The sequence below is a fragment of the Ochotona princeps genome, chromosome 4 (assembly GCF_030435755.1).
Source record: "Ochotona princeps isolate mOchPri1 chromosome 4, mOchPri1.hap1, whole genome shotgun sequence".
NCBI classification, from domain to species: domain Eukaryota; kingdom Metazoa; phylum Chordata; class Mammalia; order Lagomorpha; family Ochotonidae; genus Ochotona; species Ochotona princeps.
The window spans coordinates 109,680,588-109,705,619 of record NC_080835.1 but is presented as its reverse complement, the minus strand read 5'-3'; the positions used below and the strand labels follow the sequence as shown (position 1 = coordinate 109,705,619).

Below are 25,032 nucleotides of genomic sequence, written 5' to 3'. Positions count from 1 at the left end.
GTACATGAATGAGCCCTTCCCCCTCATACATACCTGCTAAACACATCCAGTTTCTCATCATGAGAATTGAGGTGCTGCTGCAACTGTTCTGAGCTCACAAACCGGCGATTGCATTCGTAGCAAGGCCAATTCTTCTCTTGCTCTCGAAGAACTACAGTCACAGGAAAGGAATCAGGAAGGCTGATGAGCAAGAGAGACCACCAAAATGCAAATGCCCACCACTTCCACAATTCTCATCTCACCACAGCCCAAACAATTCAGCATTATATAGTATCTGCCATTTGAATTGCTGATCTGTTATGAAATCAAAGGCTAAAATTTAGCAAAGGTGGCTTTGAGGGACTTACTTTCTGATATAGTCACAAAAGACATCAAAGAAACAAACATCCTCACACTACCTCCCAACACTCTATCTCTCTACCTACTTTTCTCTTTCTCTCATATTCATCATATTGGAAAGACAGCTACAAAGAAGGTGTGACTCAGATAAATTAGTGACTCAAACTCAAGAGCCATAATCAAAGAGTTCATTTTGTCATAAGCTATTTAAATGTCAGTGTCCAATATAACTATTTAAGAAAACTGGAAATATCTACTAAAGCTGAATATGTACTGAGCTCATAACCCACTCATAGACATGCACCCCAACAGAAAGGTGCAGGTATATTCATTCAAATAGCCAAAAGTCAGAAACAATAAAGATACATGATGCAATCCAGCTGTATACTACAGGGACCTCTGTCCCTAATTCGTAGGAGGTAACCTCTAAATCAATTTACCAAGTTGTCGGAGTATCTTTTACATGATGGGCTGCAGACTGCACCTAATCACACAGCCACAAGGACTCCGTCAATCATGCCTTTGAGATGACGGCTCAAGAAAAACTGAACTCCTAAGTTCAAGTGAGCATCTGTGGCTGGCAACCACACGCCAGTGCGCTAGGAGGGTAACCATCCCTAGGACAAGGACGCCTGGGACCCACCCAGACCTCACTACATCTCACACGGATAATCCTGATACACATCCTCTATAACACGTCAACAGTGAAATACAGCATTTCTTGAGTTCTATGAGTCATTCCAATGGGTTATCAAACGCAAGGGGTTACAGAGAATTCCCCATGCTGTCACTAGTTAGCGAGTGGAGCAGTTGGCTTGGGAACCAGTTTGCAGCTGGGTCTGAAGCAAGGGAATTCTGGTAGAAGACTGGGCCCTTAACCAGTGAAATCTGCCCTAACTCTGGCATAAGCAATACAGTGTCAGAGTTACAATACCAAATCTGTACTAAAGTAAAAAAAAAAAAAAAAAAGGAATTGTGTTCCAACACAAAACAGAATACCAAATAGCAATGAAGAGTACACAAATTACAATTACACATAATAGGGCACAGCACAGTAGTCTAGCAGCTGAAGTTCTCGCCTTACACACTCCAGGATCCCATACGGGTGCTGATTCTAATCCCAGCGGCCCTGCTTCCCATCCAGCTCCCTGCTTGTGGCCTGGGAAAGCAGTCGAGGACGGCCCAAAGCCTTGGGACCCTGCACCCATGTGGGAGACCCAGAAGAAGCTCTGAGCTCCTGGCTCTGGAGCCATTCAGCTCCAGCCATTGCGGTCACTTGGGGAGTGAATCATCAGATGGAAGATCTTCCTCTCTGTCTCTCCTCCTCTCTGAATATCTGAGTTTTCAATAAAAATAAAATAAATCTTTTTAAAAATTATATATATATATATATATATATATATATATATATATATATATATATGTAAATAATGTGGTTGATTCCACAACATCACTGAGGCAGAGATGTGGTCATGAAAACTATACATATACAATTTCACTTACGTACAACTTAGTAAAAAGTCTGTATTACTATGTATGATAGTCCAAGCAATAGTTATATTTGGCAAATGAGGCGGAATAAAAGACACAAAGGAAGTTCCGGGGTATCAGTCATATTCTGTTTCTTATCTGGGTACAGGTTACTCCTGTGTGTTCACATACTCGGAATTTGTGCATCTCTATAGAGATTATACCTCACTGACACATTAAAAAGACAATACTTGCTTTGCCATATTCTTAGAGATGATTAAATCTAAATAGCAACTGCCTTCTGTTCTAGTTTCTAATTTCATATTTGGAGGTTTTCATCATATTAAATACTATCTTCCAGCTCTCATGAAAGAAATATAAATACTCCTATGTCATTGTAATTCAGTCCTAGAATTTACATGGCCATGTGCCATGTAGGAAAACTAAGGAAACTACTAGAATATCTTCAGCCATAGGTTAAGATAGGAAAATTAGATGAGGCATAAAGACAGGACACAAACAGGGCATCATTCATACAGCCAGTGTGAAATACAAAAGTTCAACCACCTTTCCTTTCTTCCTCAGAGATGTCATGAATTTTCTGGTTCACAAACTCAGCGTAGGAAGCAGCATACCACACCTGCAAGGACCAAGGTTAGAGTCAGAGGTAAGGGACATCTCCACTTGCATTTTGCACGCTTAGCTTATTTCTCCTGTGTACATGAAATGGTTCAGGCTTTCCCACAGCCCATTAAAAACAAATTCACAAAAACTCTGTGACCCTCCCCCATAATGCCCACGTAGACGCTCTCAGGAAATCCGCATCTGAAGACACATGGCCTGTTTGCTGTTTTCTTGTTTTAAATTGTTTTTTGCTGTTAGAACAACTTCACAACAATTATATTCATCATTGCTTTATCTAAATGAAACAGCCTCTTCTAGTTTTTTAATGCATCTTTAAACACAGGTTTGTCCACGGTTGTGATCACAGTGGCTGCTGCCAAACACCTGCACTGGGATCACCACTGACTATTCCAAATCTTGTGTCACTGTCTTGAGTCTCCCCTTTCCTACTCCAGTGGCTGCCTCTGCTCACTCTGTGGCTAGCTCCCCTTCCCTAACTTCTCAACAGTACATCCCTGAAAGTTGAAGCAACATCCCTGAAAGTTGAAGCCAAGACCAGGGCCTTCTTATTCATTTCCAATCAACTCGGTGCCAATGACTCCACGTAAACACTCCCACCCGAGACCCTCCCTTCCTGTCCCCTCTCATTCTACTGCTGAACATACACTCAGCATGTTTCCTTAACTGCTCAAACGTAACACATCCAGAGTAGAATTCTCCATGCTTTCCATTTTCATGTCAAACCCTGTCTGTTACCCCACTCTAAATGCCCTGCTTTCTACCCAGTTGCTCAGACCTGAAACCTAAAATACAGCTTTGATTTCTCAACTTGCTTCTGTAACATTTTAGCAAAGGTGGTGTCTTGCCTGCCTTTGCTTCTACCACCTACAACCATACAGGACCACTGTTTACCTGGACTACAGGACTGGCCTTCTAACTCACCTAACTGGCTCCTCTCTTCCCTACAGTCCACACAGTAGCCAGAGTGGTCTTCTTAAAACACTCACCTTATTTGATATTTCCTGCTTGCTTACCTCTTTCTAGTCACTTTTTCCCCTCTAAGATAGAAACTCTGACCACTTTTTTTCTAGTGGCTGAAGCACAGTAGGGGTTCAGTCATCACATGATGTTTATGGCATGTTATTTTCACTATACAGAGACAGCTGTCTGGGGAGACTTCATTTTTAATTGTGGAATAATATTTTACGGAGTGTAAATTCCATTATTTGCTATGCCCCTGTGGTTGAACTTCCAGGTGGTTTTATCATTTTGCTGTTACAACTCCTCAACTATTACCCCAAGGTCTCTATTTTTAATGAGTTCACATTTCAGAAGTCAGAATGTATCTTCAATTCTCTGGTTCTCTACAACCATTGCTATGATGGCACTCTCACAGCAGACTCAGGCTCCTGAAGGAACCTTCCAAGCTCTTTGCATCATTTCACCTCATCCTGTTTCAAACCCCATCAGCACTCCATGAATCATTAACACTTGCTATGTAAACAAAGACAAACAAAAACAAAAAAAACCAAGCAGGCAATTTCCTCAGAATAAACAAAAAATAAACATCAAACCAGGCAAGGCTAGCGAGCATCTGAGCATCCTACAGTGTCTCTCTCATTAACACATCAGACAGCACATCGTCAGAAATTTCCTACTGACTTGATCAAAAACCAATTAACTTCCAGGGAAGGAAGATTCAACTAAGGAAAAAGACACAGATGAATTGGTTCCAATGGGAAGGCACAGTATGTAAACCTGCAGAAAGACTAGCAGCGACCTGGGGAGACATGACCGAGGCAACAGTGGAGACGTGAACTCTGAAAACTAGTGCAGCATCATCAATAGTGTTGCTGGAGCGGATGACAGGACACAGGAAAACATAAACTCCATGCTGAGGGAACACGGTGATTCATGGAGAAATCAGACTGCCACGAAGCAGTTTACACTGTAACCAATGCATTTTGCTGAAGCGTGCCCTTTTACGAACGCCCAACAGTGCTGCGGTTTTAAAATTAAGTCTGAATAAGTCTAAACCGGTTTCATCAAGAAATACACAACAACTGCTTATGTTAATGTTAAGAAAGCATTACAGAGATAGGAATTTGGCATGGGGCCATTCAGACATGGTGAGATGCCTGGTTTGAGTACTTGGATCCAATTCCTGCTAACGTGCACCCTGGGCAGGTGAACGCTCCAAAGCTGGGTCTCTGCCACCCACGCCAGGACACCAGGATGGACCTGGCTCCCGGCTTCATTCTATCCCAGTCCCCAGCCACTGCAGCATTTGGGGAAGGAACCAGTGGCTAGGAGATATTTCTCTCTTTCTCTCCTGTCTTTCAAATGAATAAAATAAAAAAACAATAATTTTTAAAAAGCAATTTATTAGAATAATGTGAAGGTTTATGGATTATCTAGCTATGGTATTAAAGATAACAGTTTGTATAGTTTTGAAACTAAATCTAGGCTTTGTTTTCCAACTAAAGGGGTATCAATTTTTTTTCTTTTTTTTTTAAAGATTTATTTTATTTTTATTACAAAGTCAGATATACTGAGAGGAGGAGAGATAGAGAGGAAGTGGAGCTGCCGGGATTAGAACCAGCAGCCATATGGGATCAAGGCGAGGACCTTAGCCACTAGGCCACGCTGCCGAGCCCAGGGGTATCAATTTCTAACTTTCACTACTTTTCAAACATGTGATAAAACAAATCATGTGCTGATATGATCATTTCTCATCTATTTTTCCATTTTTATCAGGAAGCTACAGGGTACTTGATACTCCCTATTTTGGCCACGTTCCTAACATAAGCTTTTGAAATGAGGGCATTTTCATTTAGAACTACAGCAGAATTTGTATTATGTCACTAAATGTAAATATTCCGATAAACTCCGAGTTAGCCTCAATACATCTGTGAATTCAAAAGTCAACATGCAGATCTGGTTCAAATATAACATTTAAACAAAGGAAAAGAAAATCCTGCTCAGACATCTGAATTCCATCTTATAAAATCTGCTGTTCCCCAACTCATTCTTCTCTCGTATATGCACGTGATGCTGACAGGCCCCCTCTAACCTCTCCATCACCATGCTGGTCTGCCCCAAAATGCCTACTTCCTTACCCCTACACCCACCTTACAATGGAAGTCTTTTGTAAGCACAGAAGCCATGTACTTTGCATTCTGTTTTATTTATGGTATTATTGTCTCAGCAACCCAATGAGCAAATAAATTACTGAAAAGGATCATTTATGTAATACCACTTTAGGGGTAAGAATTGAGGAAAGGTCCAATCATGGCTCCTCCGGTAGAGTGTGCCTAGGGGCACAGCACGGTACCTTCAGCTCCTGCTTGGGTTCCACGTTCTTTATCGTCGTATAGTACACGTGGTGGCCATACTGGTACGCCACCAGGTTCTGCTCCAAGTGGTTCTGGGCTGGACGTACAAACATCATCCAGTTACAAAGGGTCTCATCAGACAACTCAAACCACAGGTCTTCATGCAAATCCCTGTCTTTTCTGTCCCCTTTATCAAGAGAAACCTGCAACCAAAGAGAAAGTAAAAAGCCACACCAAATACACAAATAAAACCTTCAAGAGAACTCACATGAATGTCCCAACATACAAAGCAGTACTGCTTAAGTTATCCAGACATTTGGATTCGGAAGAAGCTTTGCAAAGACACTGCAATCATAATTTCCCAAAAACAAAGAAGAAAGGATATTCTGGCCCACCTGAAGAATTCTCCAGCAAAATTTTAAAATGAGCAGTTCAACTGCATGACTTAATTAGTATCCCATAAAAAATAACACCAAACAATGCAACAGATAAGCCAGAAGATGCATAGAAAATAGTCTCTAGTTTTTACAACTGGCCTTCTTTGTGGATTCAGTCACAATTACATTATGAAAGATCACTATTTCTCTGTTACAAAGTAATGTTCTTGCTTGTAAATCTCTAGCGCTCACCAACGAAAACCTCCCTGGTGACAGCAATGACGTCACAGAAGACACACCCCCCACTCACCCCTTTCCACAACCCTCTCCTGGTTCTCCAGAGTGGCTTATACAAGAAGTAAATAGCAAAAAGGTTGAACAGAAACAAAAACATCAGATATAAGGGATAGAGATCAATAGAAATACACTGCACCATACAGTGAACTATTATTTGATGAAAGATCTAATAGCATAGACATATTACACAATAGGTAAGTGGCTTTCCTACATCCATTAGTATCACATGACAGATTACTGAAGTTTGCAAAGTTCTCTTTGCAAGCTGAAGTTGCTCTTAAAAAGGAAGAAGGGGGCCCGTGCTGTGGCACAGCAGCTTAAGCCGCTGCCTGAACTGGAGGCATCCTACGTGGGTGCCTGCTTGCATCTCAGCTGTTCTCCCAATCCAGCTCCCTGCTAATGCACCTGGGGAGGCAGCAGAAGTTGGTCCAAGTGCTTGGGCTCCTCTTACTCACGTGGCAGATCCAGGAAAGCTGGGTCCTGCCTTTGGCTTGGCCTACCTCCAGTCATTGCAGCCTTTTGGGAAGCGAATCAACAGATGCAAGCACCTCTATGTCTCCTCTGTTTGTAACTGCCTTTAAAATAAATGAATAAATCTGTTTTCTTTTAAGTTTAATAAAAAATGAAAAAGGGCTGTTACAGCCCCAATTAGGAGCTGATTGTAGCCTCCCAAAACTTCTATGCTGATATTCTAATCTTCAAAACCCCAGAATGCGACTGCATTTGGAGAACTGGTTGAAAAACAGGTCAAGCCTGAGAACTTCACCTGATGGCTAAGATGCCTATGAGGACACCTGTGCTGTGACTTACTAGCTTGGGCTACCTCCTCTGACACTGGCATCTCAAAGAGCACCAGTTGAAGACCCAGCCGCTCCACTTCTGATTCAGCACCCTTCTTTTACAGCTAGGAAAGCACAGGAGAGGCCCCCAAATACTTGAGACCCCTGCACTCACATAGAGGACTCTGATAAAGGTCCTGGCTCCTGCCTTTGGCCTGATCCAGACCTTGTCATTGCAGTAATTTGGACAGCAAAACAGCAGCTAGAAGAGCTCTCTGTGTGTAACTCTGCCTTTCCAGACCCCTGTATTCCACACAGAGTGCCTGGCTTCATTTTATGACTATGGTTCTTGATTTTATCTTCCTCTAATGGGTACCCTGGATAACGATGGTGATGTCTCCATTCACGAGGGAGACTGTGTTCCCAGCTTCCGGCTCTGGCCTGGCTTAGTCCTGGCTGCTGTAGGCATTTGGAGTGTAAGCTAGCAGAGAGATCTCTGTTATCTCAGAAACACATTAAAAAAATAATAATAAAATCTGCTTAAAAATCAAATAAAGAACACTAAAATACGGTAGTAGGTGGGTGTTGTGGTACATATGTCCCATATCACAGTAGTGATTCAAACCCCGGGTACACTATACTTCCGATCCAGCTTCCTGCAAAAGCACCCAGGATGGAGCAGATGACGGATTCCTGCAACCCACGTGGGAGACTGGATGGATCCCTGGCTCCTGCTTGCATCCTGGCCCAACCTTGGCTATTGAGGGCATCTGGAAAATGAGCCAGTAGATGGAAGTACACATACACTTTTTTTTTCTATTTCTTTCTCTCTCTTTCTCTTCTCTGTCACACTGCACGTCAAATAAATAAGTCAATCTTTAAAAATAGAAGAAAACCAGGTCATAGGGCAGGGCTCTCATCTCATATGAGCGAGTAGTACTTGAAAGCAGAGAGATGCGGACACCAAGAAGTACACCTACAGAGAGGACACAACGGGCGGGTGGCCGCATGCACTCCAGGGAGGGAGCCTCAGCAGAAAGCACACCAGCTGTGTCTTGGTTCTGGACTTCTAACATTGGGAATTTCAACAGGATACAAATTCCCCCCCCCCCATTTAAGCCACCAAGCCGGTAGCATTTTATCATGGGAGTCTGGGCAAACTACTACTGCTCCTCAAAACAACATTTCTCAGAATTCTTCACATAATGCCACAAGGAACTGACCTGCAAATCTCAGTTCTATTGCTCAGACAGAAAAGTTTCCAATGAAAACAAATTAAGCACAGAAAGAAAAACACAGGCAAACAACGTCTGTGACATTGAAATTAGAAAGTCAGCAGAAAGAAAGTGAGTGCTCTTTGAAAAAAAAAAAACTGTTAAGGAATCAGAGTATAAAGTGTTTTATTAAAGCACCCGTTACCTTTAGGTGAATGTAACAGTCTTTGAGCTCAGAGCCCCTGACGAGGGGTCCCTCCACGGGGCCAAACTGGGTGCGTTTGGGGATGCGCCTCTTGGAGAACACCCCGCCCAGGAACCTGTCAATGTAGAGGACGAGGGGCAGACTCGCTCTGGCGCGGGTGAGCACGGGCCGGTTAGGGATTGGGTGCAAGGGGCCATGCTTTGGGCACACTGAAGAATGGGCGTTGTTACACTCCTCACACCCTACAAAAGAGAGAAGATCTTCAAGAAGAATACAACAGCCTGATTCCTTTACACGATTTGATCCCAAGCAAAAATTTCTGACCTGGAAAAAAAAAAATCCCAAATCTAAGTTTTCAAGCCAAATTCAATGAACTCCTGTGGCACCACCCAGCCAATTTCAATCCATTAGCTTTCATAGACCAATGAAAATTCCTGTAATTTTCCTCTTAACGACAGAGTTTGCCTACGCCTGCCAAAAATAACATGCAAGCTGTGACTTCTTGCTCTGCGGTTTAGTGAGTCAAAGAGTGGCCACCAAACTCACAAACCAACTCTAACCCGTCTGAAAAAGAACAAAAAGAAGCCCATATCAGGCTAACTGTTGCAACAGATCTGAAGAACATAGGTCAATTTTACAGTAGGTGAGTTTCCATCTCAACAAAGCTGCAATGGGGAAAAAACAAAACAAAAACAAAACAATCTGACAAAGCCGCTGGAACAAGTTACAGAAGCTGCCTCATCGGAGCAGGGCTGAGTGGACAGGGATTCAGCGCACAATCATCGCCCTGAATGAGGCCAATGCTAGGACGAATGAATGCAGCTCGCCGCCCCTGCATGTGGGCAGTACCACTAGCCCAGCACATTCCAGGAGTACTCAGTTTGCACAGACCCAGCCCCCAACCTCCCTTTGCCAGTGAGCACTCATCTTTGAGCAAAAAAGCCAGCCACAAACAACAACAACCTACCAACTTACATCCTCCCCATGCGATATGGTAAGTTGGGCTGTCTTTTCAATTCCTGTCCATTGTAGAATTATGGAGCGCTAATACTCAATGTATTCATACTTGTAGGATAAGGTGACTCTCTGTACTTTTGACTTAGGAGTTGCTTTGAAATTTCTAAGGAAAGCCATGGAGAAACAACAGGAGGGGGTTCCCTGGGACTGAATGTGGAGCTAGACACTGGCCCACAGAAACAGGTTCTATCGCCGCCACCCAGAGGGTGAAGGAGCAGCCGGGTGAGGCCCCAGATTCTGGAAGCCCCAGAATTCCACATCAGTGAGGCCCAAATTCAGTCAATGGGCAGGAAAAACAACAGCAAGAAAGGGAGAGCAGAGGCAGAAGAGAGCGGCAGGGAGGCCGTGAGGCTGACACGTGGCCAGACTGTCTGGGTGGAATGCTGACTCACAATTTACCACCAGGACCTTGGGAAAACTCCCACCCCTAAGACCGAGGAGAGCTAGAAAAGCACTACCAAGTGGGGAGTGCCAGCGCCCGGGGCATCAGAAGCATTTTGAAAGGTGCTTAGTCAGCAGGTAAAGCAGCAAAAGCAAACTTGACAGCTGAGAGGATGAACAGCCCGGGGCTGGACAATCTCCCCGTGCCTTCAACAGCTGAAGCTCTGGCACTGGTGGACCCTAAGCTGGGACACTTGCCCCAACCCCCACCACCCCTGGGACTGAGCAGGCTGTCTAAGCACCTCTGAGTTTCAGTTTCCTGGTGGGTAACATGGGAAAACAAGCAAGCGTGTCCAGGGAGAGAGGGACCCAGTGTACGTGGCTGTGTTCACATTCACACACCTGCATACCAGTCACACGAAAGACCACATGGTTCAGCTCGGTGTCTGCACTTACATAAGTCATGGGGGTCAAAGGGCCGGGGCGGGTCTGGCTCCCAGTCATCCAGATCTGTGTCTTCACCATCTTCTTCCTCATCTTCCTCCGTATCCTCATCCTCGTCCTCATCTTCTTCCTCTTTTGCCTCCAGTCTCCCAATAGGGTTCTGCAGAGCTGCCAAAGGGTCGGAACCATCCACACTCTCAATGGAGGGCAGCACCTGGTTATGTACTGGCAACGTGGCCTGCAGGACAGTTCAAAACACAGAGTGAGCAGACACCTGCTTTTGATTGGCTGGCGCACACGCACAAGAATTCAGCACGAGGCTGTGGTGGAGTTTATCCTTCACGAAGCTTCCTGAAGGCCCTGGAAAGATGACTCCACCTGGAGTCGTAAGGAGGAGTCCCACAACCCTGCCTTGTCCTCTGCCCCACACCTGAGCTTGGGTGCCTCTTCCTCTGGCACCAGTGGGAGACTCACCCTCAGCAAGATTCTGGCCTCAAGCCTTGGACCCCCTCCCCTGGAACTCAGGGAAACAGCCACTCTCCTCGCTCTCCAGGAATTGTCACAGCTGCCTGGAAGAAATGCCCCTGCCTGCCTAGGGACTTCAGATATGCAAATCAGAAGTCTTGTCATAGCATCTACGAGTAGGATCACCAGTCTGCAACATCTGAGCTGACCACGGGCTAGAGGTCCTTGCTGCCCTTCCAGGGTGGCCACCACACAGGGGAACGGATGACAGCATCTGCTTTCAATCACGTTCCTTGTAAAAAACTAAACACCTCATACAACATGTGGCTGGTCCCATTCAATGGCGCCAGCTGACAGCTCTCCTTTGAAACACTTGAGCAGTGGAGCTTTGCAAGTCAAGGTGAGGAACAGACACGGGAGGCACACACTGTGTGTTTGATTGCTTCAGTTCGTGTCCCTGACCTGCTTTTGCTTCTAGCTTCGAGGGCATGCATTAGGTGGCTGCAGGTGGTGACTAAAGTATTTGACAGCCATGCGGGAGAGCCAGATCAAGTTCCAGGCTCCTGCTTTCCGTTTGGCCCAGCCACACCTGCTCCAGCATTTGGCCATGAAACCATCACATAAAATATCTTTCTGTCTCCGTGTTCGTCTCTCTGACTGTTGGAGAAATATTTTTTGTCCATGTGCCTGTCTACGTGGACACATTCACACTGCAGCATAAATAGAGGCTGGGGTCCGGTCTGGTAGCCTAGTGGTTAAAATCCTTGTCTTGCTAACACCAGGATTCCAGATGGATGCTGGTTCTAATCCTGGCTGCTCTACTTCCCATCCAGCTCCTTGCTTGTGGCCTGGAAAGTAGTAGAAGATGGCCCAAAGCCTTGGGACCCTGCACTCATATGGGAGACCCAGAAGAAGTTCATAGCTCCTGGCTTTAGATCGGCGCAGCTCTGGCCATTATGGCCGCTTAGGGAGTGAATCATTGGATGAAAGATCTTCCTCTCTGTTTCTCTTCCTCTCTGTTTATCTGCCTTTCCAACAAAAATAAATAAATCTTTTTGTAAAGCATAAATAGAGACTGAAAATGGTGCCTATTTGTTTCATCACATTGAAGTCAACCTCTTGCGAATAAGGCAAGATTTGGGTTACCTTGTATCGGTTACTGCTGTTTCACCAAGTGAAATGGCAGGAAAAGAAGTTCTCTTGCTTCTAATAATGAATTGATCCTTGACCCCTTCCAACCACCCTTATTTCTACTGCCTGACTGGCATCCTAGGTCAGATTCAAGCTCTGTACCTTTCCCGCTCAATAAGCAAAAACAAGTGCTTTAAGATGCTGTCCCTTTTTCTTTGTCTTCCCACGGGCTGTTTGCCTCACCAAGCTTCTAAAACTTATCATGTTCCAGTTTCCAACAGGCCTGCTCATTGCCTCCAGCCCTCCCTGATCCTGCTCTGCTCTCAACTCTATGGCATGTGGAGCCACAGGGTCCCACACTGCCCAGCCCTTGGCCTCACCACCTCTCCTGGGCAGCCCCGTCCTGGAGCAGTTCAGTGGCAGTTGGCAGGGGGCCAGATCTCCCTGTACTTCTGCATTTATACATATTGGTTGGGGCCCAGGACTTGGCTCTGGAGTCAGGTGAATTCCTGCCACAGCAATCAAGCATCTGAAGACCTAAAAACTCCAAATTAGTTTTGTCATCTCTCATAGTGCCAAACTTCCAGCTCCCTAGTCCTCCTCTCGTCTTCAGCTCTCCCTCCATGGATTGCACATGTTATGAAACAGCATCATCCTGAATTAGAATCCTACTTGAACTTCTAGGTAGCTGCAATCCCTGAGTGCTGTTCCCCCATGCAGAGTGCTCGTAAACCTTCTGTTTGCTCTTCAGGCCTTCAAGAGCTGACTTCATCTACATGCTGATTTTGCATATATCGCCAATAAATTCCATTTTATGATTTTGAATCCCTCCTTCCAGTGGCCAAGATCTTTCAGAATCTCGAGCCTGACAGCTCCCACATCAGCTGTTCCCCAGAGCTTCAGATCCGCTGCTACCTGGCACCGACGTTGGCTGTGAGCAGTCACCGACTCGTGAGTGCATGCTGTGCCTGCCACGGCCCCTCAGGAAAGGACAGCCTGAGTCCTGCAGACACACAGAGAGTGGCGCCATCACTTAGCATGCTACTGAGCGTATCTGGACCTTGGTCTAAGGATGTCTTCCACACAGAAACTGCTCTGGGTGTGTTCAGACTGCTATGGCCAACACCACGGCCTGACATCTGGCACACAGGGCTCGGGAGGCAGAGAACATGAGCTTCATCAAGTAGTACACGCACTCATTTAACAGTGGAGCCCTGGCGTGGGCAGGACATGCCTTCCTTTGTAATTCAGATCTCTGAGAAATGTTTTCACAGGAACATAAAGTTCGGGCGAGATGAGTCTGCTCCCAACAACAAGAAGGCAGAATAAAAGGCCATCGGGGTGAGGGCTCCCCAAAAAGAGCAGGAGGACTTCTGCCCATGCAACTGCTCTTACCCTGCACCCACCTGCACCCCACAGGACTCTACAAACAGCTGACTTCACTCCACCCATCTAGGGGTACAGGTGATTCGCCACCCCTCCCTCTATATCTTCAACCTCACACCAGCGTTAAGTGACACACCCTCTAACATATGCAGCAAATCAAAGCATACAGGCACCTCCACTCTTCATCCATCCTTTACTTCACACAGCCAAACTGCAAGAACCAAGTCAGAAGTTCTGGGTTATTCTGGTGAAGCTACAAGGTTTTTGTTCCCTCACAGACGCTGCTAGGAAGGTTACTGCTGGCTTCTCACCACTGCTCACAAAGCTGACATCTATGCTAAGGAATGATACTCAGCCATTAAAGAAAGAATGAACTTCTATCCTTCGCAACAAAATAGTTTCATCTAGCGACCATTACGCTAAGTGAAACAAGCCAATTCTGAAAGGACAAATACATGTTCTCTCTGATACAAGGCAACTTGCCTGCAAAATACAAAATAATAGATATAAAGGTAAACATATACATATACATATTCATCTCGAGGAACTGTGTAATAGAGACTAGCACACATTACAGTTTGCATGGACTCCCAATGAAACTGCTAAATAAAATATATCTTGACAATAGGATGCCTATACCCACAATGTCATGATACACTTGAATAGAGGAATGATGGACTTATGACTGTTGTTGAAGGACTATACTATTGTAATAATATGAGAGAAACTAGGGCATGGGGGAAGAAGGAGGGAAAGGGGAAATCCCTGAGCCTATGGAACCGAATCATGAAGAAAAGGTACTGACAACCTTCGCCTTCCGCATGCTGCAACTCTGCTAAAGACCGAAGGAAAAGCAAAGACTCCAACACAAGTATCCACTTCAGGGACTGTAGCCGCAGTTGAACCCATTCCAGCACCCTGCGACTGCTGCCCAAAAAGGAACAAGCAACATGGATGACAACCACTTTCAGGTCAGAACCAGGTACCCTCTAGGTGGCGTCGACACATGAGAGGCGTGCACTAAAATGTGTTCGATGAATAAATGATCTAGAATCAAGTGGCCAGGCATATACTTAAATGCCTCTGAGGACAGGAGTCATTATCACACAGCTCCAAAGAAGCAGGGATGAAATTTAAATTCTGACTCAGCCTTGCTTTTTCCACTAGGTCACAATGGCCCGGATGGAATCCAGTCCGCTGGCAAGAAGGCAGTGGAGCAGGTAACCATCAGCCACCCCTGCATAACAGAGCACTGTGGTGACCGCACTCATGCAGCCCAGGCAAGAGACAGCCAGCCAGGTGGGAAACAATGCAAGCCAATTTGCTTAGATGAAAAGAATAAGGAACAAAACACCGTTAATTCTGTGCAGCATTTTATCATGTTTGAATCAAACTAAAGTAAAGGGAAAAACAAATTGTTAAATGCATGGCATAAGGCCTCCTTCCTACTTAATACAATCTCTAATTATTTCTGAAACTACAGAATGCATTTCAGGATACAACTGATCTGAGAAGTGAAATATGAACCCAGCAAACACAACACAAAGCATCTTGGTTCCCTACTGAGACCAATTCTCAGGGCAGCAGATTTTCTGCTCAGTGTGTGGGGAGCCACACATGTTCATTTTCAGAAACAGAGATCTTTATGCTTCCAAACCTGGAAACCCACAGTGCCTTTCTTAAGGATGAGGAAACATGTCTGGGGGTAAGGCTTAAAACAGCTTTTGACCCCACCATAAACAACTAAAAACAAGCACTTTTTTACTACAGCAAAAACAAAAGAAAACAAGCAACACAACCATCACCTTTGCTAAGCCCCTGCTCTGATTTTGTATCCAGAATATATCCAGGTCACCAAACAGAATGACACTTGCTGAGGTGTTACAGCCTGCCATAGTAACTGTGCTCATGGAGCCCGGCACAGTAGCCTAGTAGCTAAAGTCCTTGCCTTGCAGGCGCCAAGATCCCATATGGGTGCCAGCTCTAACCCCAGGGGCCTTGCTTCCCATCCAGCTCCCTGCTTGTGGCCTGGGAAAACAGTTGAGGATGGCCTAAAGCCTTGGGACCCAGCACCTGCGTGGGAGACCCGGAAAGATGCTCCTGGCTCCTGGCTTCAGCTCAACTCAGCTCAGGCCATTGTGGCCACTTGGGGAGTGAATCAACAGATGGAAAGTCTTCTCTCTCTTCCTCTCTGCCTTTCCAATAAAAGTAAATCTTAAAAATAAAAAAAAAAAAGGAATTGTGTTCATTGGAAAGAAAGCACAATCAGATAAGACGTTAAACCTATAGTTCCACAGTTTCAGGATGCCAAGGTTCATGGAGCTGCCTGCACACAATTTTCCTTTGGTACAAAGTACAAACAAAGCAGATTGTTTCTGAAGATTAGAGGAGATGAAGGCAACAAACCTTTCATTAATCTTAGAACAACAAAATGCTATTTTGCCTATCAGATGGGCAAAGTTTAAAAAGGAAGCAAATGCCCAATGTGGCAAGCAAGGAAGTGTGTGTGGAAATGGGCAACTTGTACATTGTTAGTGGAAATGCACATTTTTCCTTAGGAAAATAATTTTTCTGTTTACACGATCAAACTTCCAACATAAACCAAAAAGAAAAGATAGTATGATAAGCCTCATATGCCCCCTCAGCTTTGATAGCTGTCAAGTCACAGCCAGTTTTATTCTAACCAGTCTTCCACCCACCGCCTCACTAGAAAAATCTATACACTACACATTTTATCTGTAAATGGTTCAGCATATACTGCTAAAACAAAATTAGTTTTAGTCATACCTAAAAGATTAACCACTACTTAATATTACCAAATACTTGGTAATTGCTGCCATTTCGCCAACTGTCTTGTATTTCTCTTTTATAAGTGTTTTACGTGCATGAGGAACAAGTCCCACGTCATCTGTAAGTGGCCCTTTCTGCCCTTCTTCCTCACAGAGTTCCTACGGGCTGGATTTGGCCAACTGCACTCTGCATGTCTTTTCCTCTGTTCCACTCTATGCATGTGTCATATGCGCAGATGGTTGAAATCTAGAGACCTGGGTGGATTCGGGCTTGATCTGGGCAGAAAGAATACCTCCAATGTGGTAAATACCAGGGGACACAGAACAAAAGGGCGTCTCCTGGAAGAGGTCCTCACATGAACAATGGTCAGAGAGTCACGGTTGCTGTCACCCTAAGCTGCCTGGGATAAAGTTCCCCATCAGCTTCTTTTTAGTGACTTCACACTACTGTTGATAATCACTGCCTCGATTCATGTTTTCATCAGGAGATGCAACGTGATGGCATTCCAAGTCAGTCACCCCCTCCTTAAGAAATTTCCTTCACCAAGTCATTGGTTCCCTGGTACTGGCAGGGAGAAAGGCTGAATTCTTTACCTCAACTTACCAGTTTCCAGAATGTCACGGTGATCCTTGGCATCCTCAGGGAGCAACCAATGAGTTATGTCTTGTAATATCAACATGAACTTGTAGGTTTTATATGTATGTCAACCATTAGACATTATACTCTTTAATTTTTTAATTTATCTTTGTTTTACTTAAAAGGCAGACACAGAAAGAAGAGAGCTTTTCTATCTACTGGTTCACTCCCAAAATGGCCATAGCAGCCAGAGCTAAGCCAGACTGAAGCCAGGTGCCTAGAACTCCATCTGGGCTCCCAGGTGGGCCTCCATGCACGGATCCAAGCATGTGAAGCATCACCTGCTCCCTCCCACAGTGAGCATTAATAAGTAACTAGACCGGAAGTGCAATAGCCGAGAATCAAACCATACACACTAACGTGGGATGTGGGCATCTCAAGCTGCAACATGACTGCTGTGCCAAACACCTGTCCCCATTCTTCCTTAACAGATCAAACCAGCCCATGCCAACCCATTCAGGTTACACCTTGGGTTCTTTCCACTGGACGCCAGAACAGAAGTTTCTAAAGCCCTCTGACATTCTTAGAAGACAAGATGTTCCAAGCTCAGCCTGTACATTCCCCGCTCCACAGCCAGTCGGCCAACTGCGGAAGAGACCACAGAAGGGCATTAGGGATGCTGCAATCGAGGTGATCATCGCACGTAAACCTCTTCACTGCTTACACCAGGAAACATGGCTTTTTCAGAAAAAATGTATCACAAGTTCACAAGGAAACTCTGGTTCAAGTCTAAGATTCTAAGGCTTTTACTTTACACATTTGATCTTTATTTTGTATCTTTTTCCATTTTCATCAGAAAACTTGGTTCTCAATGAATGGAAAACATACATATTTTATGTCTCCAACATTTCTCTTGGGGAATTTATTTATCCTAAGGAAATAATCTCATCTTATATCCACAATGTTCTATATGGTGATAAAAGAAAAGGAAATAGCCTACATGTAAAATAACATAATGAATATAGATAGTAGTACACCATAATATAGGTACATACATAATAATCACCCATTGCTTTCTTGATAAAATCAGTTAATACAAGAAGTGAGTTTATTTTGGTCAAATATGCTGAGTTTATTGCAAAAAAAATTTTTTTAAGTAAAATAAGGGGCAAGTGTTTGGGCCAGCAGTTAGGATGACACTGCGACACTCCATACTCTGCCATTCAGCTTGGATTCAGGCCAAAGCTCCCGAGCCTCGGATTCCAGCTTCCTGTTACTATCCTGGAGCAGCAGATGTTGGTTCAAGTGACTGGGTCCATCCCCCCCCCACCCCCCCCCTCGTATGGGAGACGGCCACTGAGCTCCAGGTTCCTGGCTTTGACCTGCGTGGCCCTGTCTGTGGGCAGTTAGGGAATGAATCAGCAATGGAAGAGCTCGCTCTATCTCTCTGCCTTCCAAATAAACAAAAACAAGTAAATAAAAAATTTAATAAGATAAAATGTTCTTTTTCATGTATTCAGATTCCCAAATCCTAAGATTCTCTGACAGTCAGAAATGAATTCAATCCCAACCTAAATAATTCAGGCTCTTCAATCTCAATGCCTTTCTCCACTGCTCAATTTCCAAATTTTAAAACAGAAGAATGCAGATGATCCACTAAAAGATAAAATTGCAGACAGTGCTTCCCAGAGAGAATTTAATTATCAGTGGGTCATGGCACCCAGTGGTATGGATTAGTAACAGCCTCACTGAGGCAAGATTCACCCTGAGCTCACACTCCCTCGAGGCAGGACTGCCAACATCCAGCTTAAGTTCCTTCTTCACTTCCATACTCTTTGCAGAAAACAAAGTTAAGGGATGCTGACACCAAAATGCCCACTATAGTCAAACAGGACATGTTAGAGATGGCAATAAAAAGAAAGAAACACTCCAAAAGGAAGAATTCCAACCCTTCCGAACTCTTTAGAATGAGGAAGGCTGCCACTAAAAGTCTGCCTTAATTACACAGGATTTTTTTTATCTCCAGTATTTAAAAATAGAGATTTCAAAAATGTTTCCAACTTCCAAAACAAACGAAACAAAAGAAAAAATAAAATACAAAGCAGAGGTGCTTCTAAAACTTCTGATCAGTCTTTGAAATTTGAAACCAATGATCTATTCGTATGCTTGTTTTTACATTTCAATTCCTTTTTATTACCAGGCTGTCTCAACAATCACTGATCAGGATTTGCTAGTGTTATGCTATGCCTTTCAATGTTTTCATGGAAAGAGCTGGAGAAGGTTCTGAGAGCACAAGAAACAAATGTCCAGAGAGGGCACAGTGGAGAGGGGAAGAAAAATACCCACACCAGCACTCCCACCCCCCCAAAGGCGAGAAGCCATCCATTACCTGCTGAGTGGTAGCATCTTGCTGGACATAAGCTACCTGGCCTGGGTCTGTAAACAGAGTCTAGACCAAAAAAAGAAGAAACAAGAGTTATCAGTAGATCCTGAGTCAGCTCACCCACATGGGAAACCCGATCAGGCTGCAAGGCACTACTTCGTGGGAGAGTTCCCTGCTATTATAGCCAGTAATCCTTCATTAACAAGACAGAGATGGGAATCTCACAGGTAGCCAAAGCCTTTCATTCAGATGGCTCCAAAGAGATGGCCTAAGCCACCCAGCCCAAATGGCAAACACACCTCACGACTACACTCTCAGCAAAGCCTTTCCTGAGGTTGACACAGCTAATTTAAAAAGATGTGTCACGAAAATGTAAACCCATGCTGTCAGTGGGGTATCTCCATTCACACAACACCACTCACAAGGGCACACCTGTGACTAAACGCAAACGGATGGGCTGCACAGACATGTAAGAGGACTAGTGCATGTATGGATCACAGCTCTTTCAAACGTACAGGCAGGTTTGTTATCAGAAAAGTAGAAGGAAAATACATTGGCCTTAATGTAACACACACCCTTTTGCGAATATAGCCAATAGCCATTTGGAAAAATGAAAAACAACAACAAATTATTATAAACATTCAGAAAGTTGGGTCATAATGCAGCAGAGCTTACTGAAGAAGGAAAATCTTCCAAACTGCTACAACCAAAACACACGTTACCTTCTCTACTCCAGTTAAACAAAAACAAAAAAATCCTACTTTTCCTCTAAAGCTTTTAAAAAGACTTTAATTTGCCCAATCCTTTAGCAAACTATGGGTAAGTTTTGATTCCAGAGGCATGTAAATCAGAGTTTTAGCCATAGTCAGATTTCCAAGATTTGACATTTTTAAAAAATTGCAATATAGATATTTAAGAAGATTGGTAAAAACTACAGGTTGAGCACAGGATATTATTATGAACTCTATAACCTTATTTTTTTATTGTAGTTGGAGATCTGAAACTAAGCAGAGTCATTGCAAAAGCACCATCTTTTTATAGATTTGAAAAGTATTGGTTAGGTGGGCCTCATTTCTTCTTGGGAGTGATTTCTCTGGATTAAATATTGCATGAAGGCAACAGGATTCTATGATCACAGTATGAAGCTTTGCTTTTTTTTTTTTAATAAGATTTACTTATTCGAAAGGCAGAGTGACACAGAGAGATGAAAAGACAGAGATGTTCCATCTGCTACAGGGACTGTGTCGGGCTGAGGCCAGCAGCTAGGAATCCCAGCTGGGTCTCCCGTACGAACGGCAGGGACACAAGCATTGGAAACATCATCTGCTGCCTTTCAGGAGGACTAACTGGAATGGACCAGCTGCAGTGGAAGTGGGTTAGCCAGGACATAAACTGGCACTCCAAGGTGGGATCCAAAGCAGTGACTTAACCCCCTGAGCTACAATATCCGCCCTAAAAAAACATGCATACTTTACACAGCATAAAGTGCTAACTACAGAAAATGGCATCTAGAGGAAAATATTTAGGCCTAGCAGTAAAGACGTGCATGTCCCATTGGGCAGTTCCTAAGTTTGATTCCTGGCTCCGATTCCTGACCCAGCTTCCTGCCAGTTCAGAGCCTAGGAAGCAGTGGCAAGAACTGAAGGAACTGGGTTTCCGTATCAAGTGTGTGTTCCCAGTTCCCAGCCTCAGTCCCAGCCCAGCCCAAGCTGTTGCAAGAATTTGGAGAAAACCAGCAGACAAGGAAATGCTTGCCTTGTCTCTCTGTCTCTCTCTGCCTCTAAAATCAATAAAGTTTAAAAAGAAAGGCAACATGTAAACATTAAGGAAATTTTGTCTGACACACTTGGAAAACATTGCCAGAAAAATAGAATTGTCTATAATGATACAGCTTTTATCAGTAAACATCTTTGCTTCTTTATAGTCCTATAAATCATTGAGTTGTTAATAAATAGGGGCTGATAAATTGGTACATTCCTATGCTTACACATTTAAGTAAAATGATCTGTGTGTTTTTATTGAGCCATCTCCAATTAAACTTTATAGAACAAAATGTCATCTTTAGCCTGGTTCTTGAGAAAAATGACAAGTTTACGATCTGGTCTGTGGTCACTGGGGACGAGAGCTGATGTGAAGCTAGTGCTCGGACTCCTTAGTGTATTCAACCTAAATAAAGAAACCACCTCTCCCTCCTCTGCCAAGGTACTGGCTCCTTAAGAGTGCAAACTTACCTGGATATTTATCACTGGCACCCAGCACAAGGACTGGCGGAGACAGAACACAAGCACCTGGTGAATCAATTAGTAAGTTATAAACAAATAATACTTCACGTGCCTGTGCAGCTTCTACCGGATGGATGTACACCAGGGTGTGCTCTGGCCCGTCCACTGACGTGTAGGAGGCACCATCTGCCGTGTACACCACCTGCTGGGGCGGGCGGACCTGGTCATCAGTGTAGACGATCTGAGCCACGGTTCCAGCATCCGGAACAAAGTGCACCTGGGGGAAAAGCAGGCATGTCTGCAGCACCTGTCCTCATGGCACAAAGTCAGCCTCACAGAAGGACACAGCGACCCCGTCCACTGCATCTCTAAATGAGCCCAGAGAACGACACACAGAAACTGACAGACCTTCAGCTTTGCGGGGCCAGTGATCGGGAGGAGACAGGCTCCAAGGACCTTGTCACTGATTCATTGTTTAATAATGGTGGGCACCTCCCTTAAACTGCCCTTTGCCTCAAATGGCCAATGCAGGTAGCTCCTCTGGAGAGTCCTGAGGGAGTGGTGAACTGATCCTGAATGAATAACTGAAAATTCCTGCTTGGTTAGTGTTAAACACTCACTACCCAATACAAACTATAAGTGTAGGGGAATCCTGTCTCCCCAGCAAAAGACAGGCATAGCTTTAAGGGAGTCTGGAAAGTGATTTGAACTGTCACAAAACTAAGTAAATTTTCTATCTCCCAAGACCTAAAGAACCTAAGCAGAAACTAAATTTTGTGAAAGAGTGTGAGTGGTCAGCTTTGGAGGAATGAATTCTTGAAGGCTGAAGCTTGGCACACAGCTTGATGTCTGGTACTAAAGCTTGGGAAGCAGATGGCCAAAGTGCACATTTGAGAGAGAAATAATTTATGTGCTGATACTGAAGTCAGGCACTCTTAGGTTGGAATTCTCATCCTTACACTCATTCACTTTGGACCTAACATGGTCAGGTCATTTTTTTTTTCCAGTGGGGATAATAGATCCCAAGAATCAGATAACTGATTAAATCATGAGGAACAAATCTAGAGACATTAATAATCAAGCAACACAGCCAACTTGCACCTCTGTACTGCAAGATTCACTTGGCATCTGCAGACACCTGATTTGTCTGTGAAGACAAAGTTTATGTATATTGGCACTGTTTAAATTGCTGTAAGAGAGTAACTTTTTTTCCCCCATTGATATCAAATCTTCGAGCTAAGTTCAGTGCTTAAAAGAGGAAAACAAGCATTTGCCCACTTCGCATTTATTGCTCAGATTCTGTCAGACTAGAATTCCTGGCCAGAAATAAGGGGTGCAATAGGTGCTGCTGATCTTGGTTGTCCACCATCCAGGTGCCCACACATGGTGACCCTGGTCACATGTAGTATCAGCAAGACTTTCTTTCTATCCACTTTGCAATGGACTACATGTAAACATTCAGACTGAGGCATTTTGAATCATGCCAGATGACCAATTTTACTTACTGCAATATTTATCACTTGTTATGTGAAAGTTATATATTTACATGTTTTAACTTCTTTTTTTTTTTTTTTTTTAAGATTTTATTGTTATTGGAAAGCCGGATATACAGAGAGGAGGAGAGACAGAGAGGAAGATCTTCCATCCGATGTTTCACTCCCCAAGTGAGCCGCAACGGGCCGGTACGCGCCGATCCGATGCCAGGAACCAGGAACCTCTTCCGGGTCTCCCACGCGGGTGGCAGGGTCCCAGTGCATTGGGCCGTCCTCGACTGCTTTCCCAGGCCACAGGCAGGGAGTTGGATGGGAAGTGGAGCTGCCGGGATTAGAACCGGCGCCCATATGGGATCCGTGGTGTGTTCAAGGCGAGGACTTTAGCCGCTAGGCCACGCCGCCGGGCCCAACATGTTTTAACTTCTTGAGTTTAGTTATAGAACTGTGGTTATGTGGTATTCTCAAAACGTGAAAGTAAAAGGTGTATGTTTGCTATGATATTTAAAAATTAAGTTTTATGTTTTGATAATATTTATAAACCACTGTGCCACATGACTGCTGACTCATCCCAAAGTTCAAATCCTTATCACAAATGCAGAGATTTGCCTGTGCTAAGAACTTTCACAGGAGCAAGCAGCTGGCTCTGACAAATGAAAAGGCAGGGGTCAGCAAGGGCCGTAGCATCTGAAAAAGTGACTGACTGCCCAGCTGTGGACTCAGGATGGGAAAACTCTCCCTTGCAAGTCGATGTCCCGAAGCTGTGAAAAGACCACTTACCACAGATACATCGGAAATCAAAATCCTGTCTCAGGGAAAATAAGAGAAACAAACTACAGGTTTATTTTTCAGCATCAATAATGAACAACAAATCAGGGCAGTAAGTTGCTGAGAAGCCAGGCAGTACCTTAGCCATCTGACTCACAGCGAACCATGTGAATGGGGCATTCAAATGTCCAAGCATTCTACAGACAACTATGCAGCGTCTTCACAAAGTGCTTGGAGAATGTATATTCTGGAAAAGCTATGCAGAGATTTCCAAAGCTCATCGAGCAAAGTAAACCCTCACTCTTTTTTCCACAGGTGTTTTGAAGTATTCTCACGCTGTGACTACATGGTAGCTTTCCTTTCCTGAAATGAAAGTGGCATCCAACTACTCAGCCAAAACTCTGCTCTCAGTGCCCAACCAGGAAGAGGTAGTTCTCACCTGGGCAGTGCTCTGCTCGTGCTCCGCGGCCGTGGGCCATACCGGTGAGCTCTCATCCTTGGACTCCATGGTTCCCAGTGGGTGGCACCGGGGCGGAGTACTACAGCCAGCCAGAGGACAGGGCAGTCATCTGTCGGCCGAACCTGTGGTCAGGAAGGATGGACGTGAAGGCCTTGCTGCAATTCTGCAATTTCCATGAAAAAACACAGAAAGGGAACCAAGAGTTTAAGGTGAAGAGATTGCTGTTTCAACCACACAGAGCAGAAGAAAAAGGAGGAGAAAAAGAAAAAGGTATGTTGGAGTCTGTGTTGTAGCAATGCGAACCATTTTGAGAACTGATTGTTTTGCTCGCAATCCGCCTTTCTGCTAACGCACCTGGGAAGACAGCAGCAGATGGCCAAGTCTGCTGCCCACATGGAAATGCAGGATTGAGCTCCCAGCGCCCAGCCCGGCATGGCCCAAACTTTGCTATTACAGCCGTTCTGGATGTGGACCAGAAGGTGGAAGATCTCTCTCCTTTTTTCTTCCCCCAACCACCAGCATCACTTTGCCTTTCAAATAAATAAATACATCATTTAAAAATAAGTGAATGTGTTTTAAAAAGAGCTTTGTTAAAAACAACACATCTGGGAAAAATGTAAAACTGAATATATTATTTATAATAATAACAATATATTTTGCTGTGTTCTAGGCACTCAATAAAGCTGTTTTACACAAACATATGGACTTCAAAGTTCATGGAAAGCATGTGTTATGGAGAAGGAGTACCCTGCATACTGCGTGTAGGTAAGCGATGAGGTTTGACTGCTGCGCAGCCTAACTACTTGCCTTGCCAACAGACTTCCTGTAACATCTTTGCTCAAAATGAACAGCAGGACAATTTTGCAAACAGAAAAGAAT

At 44.3% G+C, this 25,032-nt stretch overlaps 1 protein-coding gene across 5 annotated transcripts in view; it reads right to left on the bottom strand.

The window, feature by feature from the left end:
• Positions 1-24,416, bottom strand: part of PRDM10 (PR/SET domain 10) — a 59,006-nt gene extending 34,590 nt beyond the window's left edge. For 3 of the 5 annotated variants that reach the window (XR_009245369.1, XM_058664104.1, XM_058664105.1), the window contains exons 1-6: positions 19,220-19,275; positions 10,495-10,720; positions 8,641-8,882; positions 5,768-5,971; positions 2,377-2,449; positions 34-151 (exon numbers count right to left, since the gene is read on the bottom strand). Coding sequence is in view for 4 of the 5 variants with exons in the window: in XM_058664104.1 (XP_058520087.1) it covers positions 34-151; positions 2,377-2,449; positions 5,768-5,884 (308 nt within the window). In the remaining variant the exon portion in view is untranslated. Of the gene's footprint in view, positions 1-33; positions 152-2,376; positions 2,450-5,767; positions 5,972-8,640; positions 8,883-10,494; positions 10,721-19,219; positions 19,280-21,547; positions 21,713-24,132 lie in introns of those variants that run through there. The other 2 variants (XM_058664107.1, XM_058664106.1) reach the window with 2 other exon arrangements.
• Positions 24,417-25,032: the final 616 nt, after the last annotated feature.